General features: G+C 52.6%; 1 protein-coding gene across 2 annotated transcripts in view; it reads right to left on the bottom strand.

Moving 5' to 3' along the window:
• Window positions 1-205: 205 nt before the first annotated feature.
• Window positions 206-7039, bottom strand: part of Scube3 (signal peptide, CUB domain and EGF like domain containing 3) — a 31811-nt gene continuing 24977 nt past the window's right edge. For both annotated transcript variants that reach the window (XM_052164066.1, XM_052164067.1), the window contains 3 exons: window positions 6789-6941; window positions 6606-6685; window positions 206-3651 (listed from right to left, as the gene is read on the bottom strand). In XM_052164066.1, coding sequence (XP_052020026.1) covers window positions 3502-3651; window positions 6606-6685; window positions 6789-6941 — 383 coding nt within the window. In that variant the 3' untranslated portion in view covers window positions 206-3501. The remainder of the gene's footprint in view (window positions 3652-6605; window positions 6686-6788; window positions 6942-7039) is intronic.

The following is a 7039-nucleotide window of genomic DNA, read 5'->3' as shown; positions in this document are numbered from 1 at the left end:
GTTTCATTTAGTATTTTAATAATATAAAAAAGACAATACAAAATCCAGACATTCCTTTTTACAAGTTCAGATACATATTTTTTCCCCCAAGTGCAAAATACTCTGTGTACCACATTGCTGCTGTCTATTGGCGACTGAGATGCTTGCTGTATGGGAGGCAGTGGAAGGCAGATATAAATACAGTATTTTAAGATTTTCTTCTGCATTAAAAAAAAAAAAAAGCTGTCCACGTGATAATTATTCTCTGAAAGTTAGACTCACATAGAACAACATTTTGAGCTTATCCAAACTGGTGCTGTGGTTTTGTCTTGGTAAGCTGATCACAGGATGGGGCTTCTAGTCCTTCTAGTTCTCAAAGGATTCCTAATCCAAATAATGGCAGAAAGGCAGAGTGCCTACTTTGAGACGAGTTCCTTCATGGTGTTTGCTTAAGAAAGGAACCAGGCGGGGGGGAGGGGGGGGGCGGGTACCATGTTCTGAGTGGGGTCAGTTATATTTGGCCTCTGTTCCCCTGCTTTGAAACTCAGCAGCAAATGCAGACCCTTAAGTGTGGTACAGCTTTTTCTTACACACTGAGATACGACTTCCTAATCCATTTGAGAGTCACCTCAAACACGCACATGGAGAACACTTCGCAGATTCACAAAGACTCCTAGGAACCAGAACTGGAAGCAATAAACCTGTCTTCCCCACCCCCACCCCCACCTGGAAATGAGCGTAGTGAGGCCCATGGCAGTCCTCGAAGGATCACGGAAGGCACAGGGCGGGCAGCAAACATCCAGGCTCGGGGCTCGGGTCTGTTTTCTCCTAACGACCTCAGGCGTGGGGATTGGCTGGGCTGACGACACAAATAGAGGCAAAGGCCAGAGAGGCCTCGAGGTGCTGCCGAGGACCTAAGTGCCTGCTTGGCATGTGCCACCGGGTGCTTGGAGCACTCGTGGACGTGGCTTCGCGCACTGGGACTCAGTTCAGGGCAGGCCCTGCGCTAGGATGAATGAGGTGCCATGGCTACGCGACCTCGGAAGCACCACAGCCCACAGAGAAGCTCTTCCCATCCCCCACTTCCTCCTGGAAACCTCTTTTGTCTAACCTGTGCAGTCCTAGAAAGTCCCTGAGTTCTTAACTCCTTCAATCCACTCAGCCCCCAGAGTGAGGCCCCTCAGGGCCAGTGTCCCCTATAAGTCCAGTAACAGCTCTGCCTGGGTTCCTCGCTGCCAGCTTGGTTGACCTCCTCCGTCCATCTTAGTATCAGCTAAGTCTAGTGGCCTGCTCTCTCCGTACAATGGACCTCATGAGCTGCCCTGTCAGCCATAGACCACATGATTAGAGGAGGTGACCGCACATGCATGGTGAGACTGGGAAAGGAATATTAGAAAAGTCCTAGCCTAAAGGCATATCATCAGGAGGCACTCTCTTTGTGTGGCTCTCCATGGGGCTGACAAAATGGCAGGGAGAGCAGACTCACAGAGTGCTCCGCCGTGCTTCTAGTAGGATGGTCAGAGTTGATTCAGGCTGTTCTGTGGCGCTTCTGGGGAGGCGCAGACATGCCCACCAGATGCCCATTCACCCCTTACACGAAACCATCTAACAGCTTTACACTAGCTCTTTGACAACCCCCACACACATGTTGGCTAACACGTCCAGGAAGCTAGCTTGTCTGCTGTTGGCTGGTGTGTGTGGATCAGACTATTTGGTAGTTGAATCTCTTGACAGTCACCTAGAGTTGGACCTGAGGAGTCGTTGGTGGCTGTCCAGGACTAAGGCCTCGGGGGAATAAGAAGGAACAATTCGAGACTTTACAGGCAGAGACTGGGTTAAGGGTGGAGCTCACACAGAGCCTAGGCCTGGGCACAGGCTCCATTCTTCCTTTTGAAAACCAGTAGTCGATGCAGGCTTGACAACGGCAGCTCCAAGAGGCAGGCGGCCAGTGTCAGGCACGTGGCCGGCTCTCGTTCCTCACCAGCGTCCTGTGTGGATAACTCCAATCCTAGGTAGCTCCAGCTTTCTCTGCAAGTCTTGGGAGCCTGCACTGGCCATCCGTAGAGTTTATCCCGATCCCCTTCCAGGTCACATCAGGAGAGAGCATGAAGGCAGGGAAAGATAGAGGCTGGCCTTACGCGCAAGATTCCTGGCCAATTCCATCTGCATCTGTAACCATGGATCCAGAGAGACACAAGGCAGGCAGTGTTGGCTCGATCAGGAACCCTCTTCCTCCTGCTCAGGTTACAGAGCCAGTCTCCTCTACTTTGGGCACCTCCGAGGGATTGCCCTAGCTCAGCACCACTGAGGGCTCTGAAGTTCTGGGCGGCCTCAGGTAGGACTGAGACATTGAAGACTCCAGCACTTAAGGCTCCCGCAGTCAAATTGCTGTTCCTCCACCCCCAAACACTCTTCCCTCCTGGGCAGCTATAAATAGGGTTATTCTAAGAGGAAAAAGAAACAAACAAAAAACAACCCCTTTCCTCTAGAAGACACAGACAGACTCAAAATGATTGCACTTGTCAGATGTGGAGAGGGTGGGCAGGCGGCTTGCGGAGGGCACTCACACACTCCTGCTGCCCACAGCCTAAGGCTAGAGGTAGGCAGCTCCAGGCTGGCTGCAGAGTGGGGTCCTCTTTGGTGGAGCCCACGAGCCACCTGGGGCTACAAGGGAAAAACAACTGTGGAGCAAGGTCTAGGCTGGGAGGGTCAACAGCCAGACTTCTTTAAGGACAGCACTTAGTAGGGGACGTGGGCCTCCCCCAGGGAGCCCTTAGGTAGGGGGAGGGCACAGCTGGGCAGGGAGGGCACTGCTGGGCAGGGAGGGTTGGCAAGGAAAAGGGTTAGGGTTTGAGGCTGACTTCCACTTGTCCTGCAGGAAGCTCCTTTAGGTAACACATTTTCTTTTCTTTCTGTTTTGGGCAATGTTTTAAAAACCTGCTTTCTCTCCTGCGGAGCTATCTGAGGGCTGTGTATGTCCGGGGCCTCTGTGGGCTGCTCTCCCTTACCCGGCAGGGGTTTGCCAGCCCAGCGGTATGGAACCCTTGTAAACCCTATGGAGTCAGCCCCAGGCAGACAGAGCAAGCTGTACAGATGAGAAGGCCGACTGTGTGGGCACCCCAGGGCTCAAACTGTGTGCCCAGCAGCCTGGTGCTGGCAGCAATCTGCTATGTCAAAGGCTTCTTTGGCAGGACTCTGAGCAGTGAAGAGTCACTCTGGGTAGCATGGGGCCATGGAGGGGTGTTTTGGCTCCTGGCTGGCAAGGCACCATGCTATGATGGTAGAGGAATAGAGGGTGTCTAGTCCTTCACCTGTGTGGGGAACGGAGACAGCACTGGATGACGTTTCCAGGAGAAAGACAGAAAGAAGACAAGGTAACTAGAAAGGCAGAAGGGGAGTGCCTGGTGTAGTGATATTTCTCCTCCAAGAGGAGAGGACAGTATCTTGTCTGAGGTTGGGGTGCCAGCTCTGAGGGCCAGGGAGGCAGGAGCTCTGAAACCTGGGTCTCAGGGCCCACAGGCACTATTTGTAAGGCCTCAGGAAGCTGGAGACTTTGGAGCGCAGTAGCTTGATGAAGGATTTTGGCAGCATCTCCTTGTGTTTCTCTGTGTACTTGAAGTAGTTTTGAGGGTGGGCCAGGACCTCAAAGAAGGCCTTGATAAGCTTCTTGTCCTGCAGAAGATGGCAGGTGGCAGTTGTCAGCGTCAGTGGCATGTGGGGAGAGGAACACTCAGCAGCCCCTCTTCCTGTCACACTGAGCATGCTCAGAAGTGAGCCCTGGACTCCTGTCCTTACCTTTAGAACCCCGCAGCTCAGTTAGTGGCAGGCCTAGTCCTCTGCTGCCTAGGCCTGGCCTGGGGAGCCATCCTTGCTCCATTTCCTCTCAGCTACAGCCAACTGTTGGCTCTGCCTTCAGTATATGCCCAGCGTTTGACAGCTTCCTGTCCCCACAGCTGCCACCTGGGATGAAGCCACCATCATCTCTCACTTGGGCTAGTCCAATAGCTGGCCTAGTCCTCTCTTTGTTTTATATGACACTAGGCCTTCATACATACTATGCTAGTATTCTTTTTTCTTTCTCCTAGTTCTACTTATTTTGTGTGTATGTCACCTGTGCGTATGTATGTGTACCACATGCATCCCTGGTGCTTGAGGAGGTCAGACGTGCATTAGATTCCCTGGAACTGGAGTTATGGATGGCTCTAAGCCACTGCATGGGTGCTGGCAACTGAACCTGGGTCTACTGCAAGAAGTAACAACTCTTAACTGCTGAGCCGATTCTCCAGCCCCTCAATCATTCCATTGTTGGCAATTCTATTATTGCTATAATTGAATTCTATTATATTCTATTATTCTATATTGGCAATTCTATTATTGAGCTATATTCCCAACATTGTTACTTGAGAGTTTCTCACTAAGTTGCTCAAACTGGCCTTGAACTGGCTTTGTGGCTCCAAATGACCTACAACATGCCATGCTCCTGCCTCAGCCTTTGGAACTGCTCGGATCAGAAGTGTGAGCCACTAGGCCTGGGCTTGATCTCCACGCTTCTATCCTTGGCCCGCCGTAGATCCTCCTCCTCCCAGCAGCCACAGAAGGTGCTTAATTAGTCTGCTCTATGTGTGGAACACGTTTTCTGATCTCTGGTGTTCATTTCCTGAGCTGAGATCCTGTTATCTTGGGTGATCCTTGCATTTGAGCCACTCCCATAGCTGGGACCACAGGCAGGTGCGATCATGTCTGATGGAAGTTTATTCTTTTTATGATGATGGCAGTAATTAGTGCCAGGAGCCACACCCGGGCCTTGTGCCTGACAAACATTTCCTCGCCACTGATTCCACTCCAGCCCGTTTTTTCCTCGCTCACAGTAAGGGTTGGGTCCCTGGGTGGCCTGCGAGCTGGACACCATTTGATTCCTGCTTCCTGCTCCTCTTCCTCACCCTGTGGAATGGCAGCGGTCTCGGGGTCCAAAGACACCCCACTACTGTGGTACTCACTGGCCTGGGCTATCCTTGGTCATCCAACAGCTCCTTTCCAACTTTCCTCATGAGTCTCTCCAGCCTGCCTCTCCACAGTGCCAGGCACTGTGCCTTAAAACTCCTCTCTAGGGGCTGCTGAGGCGACCCCTGAGACTGACAACCTCAGTTTGATTCCCAAGACCCATGCTGTGGGGGGAAAGAGCCACCCCCAAGTGGTCCTCAGACCTCCACATTTACACACGCACACATGCACAGCCCCTGTGCCCACAGGCACCCGACCGAACCAACAACGCATCTCCTGGCTTCTAGGTCACACATAAAAGAGTTCTAAGATAGTTGGGGCTTCCAGCTTCTTAACTCCACTCTAACCAAGACAACTGTACTGTGCTGTCCTTGTCTTGAGACAGAGTCTCACTGTGTGGCTAGGGCAGACCTGAAGCTGACCTAGAACTCCTAGAGATCCTCCTGCCTCTGCCTCCCAAGTACTTCGATCAAAGGTGCGCGGCGCCAGCTCCAGAGTGGTCGCACTACTTTGTGAAATACAGTTGCATAGTGCATTTGATTTGGTGTTTGAGATGGAGTCTGGTGTGTTGCCTAGGCTGTTTTCTTAACTCGGGCTCAAGTGATCCTTCCACTTCAGCTGGGCCAGCTGAACAGTTGGGCCATGTGTGTACCACCGCACCCAGCTATATTTGATCTGAAACAATGGCCCAGGGGCTCAGCGGTTGAGAGCATAGGATGTGGGTTTAGGTCCCAGCACCCATACTGGGCGACTCACAACTGCCTGCAACCCATCCCCAGGGGCATCTGATACCTCTGGCCTCCTAGCAATCCCATGCACATATAAATAGCCATAATTAAAAACAGTGGAGTAGATGGGCGGTGGTGTCGCACGCCTGTAATCCCAGCACTCTGGGAGGCAGAGGCAGGCGGATTTCTGAGTTCGAGGCCAGCCTGGTCTACAGAGTGAGTTCCAGGACAGCCAGGACTGTACAGAGAAACCCTGTCTCGAAAAAAAAAAAACAAATCCAAACAACAACAACAACAACAACAACAAAAAACAGTGGAGTAAAAAACAAAACAAAACAAAATAAAAAAAAAAAAAAACAGTTGGAAGGGTCTTAGTGTGTGTGTCCCTGGCTGTCCTAGATCTCCACAGATGGACCAGACCGGCTGTAAACTAGAGATCTGCCCACCTATGCCCCCCTCCCCCCCAGTGCCTGGGACCAAAGGGCAGCAACACCATGCCAGGCAAGACTCCAGTCAGGGTCCACAGACCCAGGGTGGCGTTCCTTCCTTAATGTTAGAGATGCTCCTTTCCCTCAGGGCCTGTAATCCCACCCGGCACTCAGGAGCTGGAAGGAAGCAGGGGAACCCAGAGGGCAAGGCCAGCCTGGACTATTAAGACACCATCTCAGAAAAACAAATGCATCTCTGTACAGTTTACCCTCTCTGCATCTCGTTGTGGACAAGGCAGAGGACGTCTCCTGTGCATGCTGGCACTGGTTCTGTGAGCCGGAGTCAGAGCGCTCTCATGGGGCAGTGGGAAAGCGCACATCTCACAGAGCCAGGAGCTGGGACTTAGCATTTTGCCTGCACACTGGTGCACGCCCGTTTCCATCCACCCCACAGTGCATGTCCGCTTGCCTTTAGGATCTCCTGGTGGTTTTCTGACGCATACAGCCGGCCGTCCCGCACGATGTCTTCCACCAGCTGCTCATAGTCCTCTGGAAAGTCAACAGGGTTGGAGGGGTCTGAGGGTGGGCACTCTGCTCTCCTGGTTCCCTCATAGGACTCGCCCACCTCTCCGTCTTTCCCGCCCTCGCTCACCATCGTAGGTCACATAGGGAATCTGGAAGCCTCGGGCGCTGTTGGCCTCACTGGTCTTGAAGTTGATCCAGAGTTTCCTGGAACGGGCGGTGAAGGCAATGGGACGTTCATAGGTCTGGCAGGTCTCGTAAGTGGTGATGGAGGATGGGGAGGCTGGCAAGGCAAGCATCTGGTCAGGAGAGCAGAGGCCGTGAGGCCATTCTGACAGAGGCCGCCTCCCCTGAGCACAAGGCGCACACCCTCTCTCCCAC

The sequence above is a fragment of the Apodemus sylvaticus genome, chromosome 19, assembly GCF_947179515.1.
Source record: "Apodemus sylvaticus chromosome 19, mApoSyl1.1, whole genome shotgun sequence".
Classification (NCBI taxonomy): domain Eukaryota; kingdom Metazoa; phylum Chordata; class Mammalia; order Rodentia; family Muridae; genus Apodemus; species Apodemus sylvaticus.
This window is presented reverse-complemented; position numbering and strand designations above follow the sequence as displayed.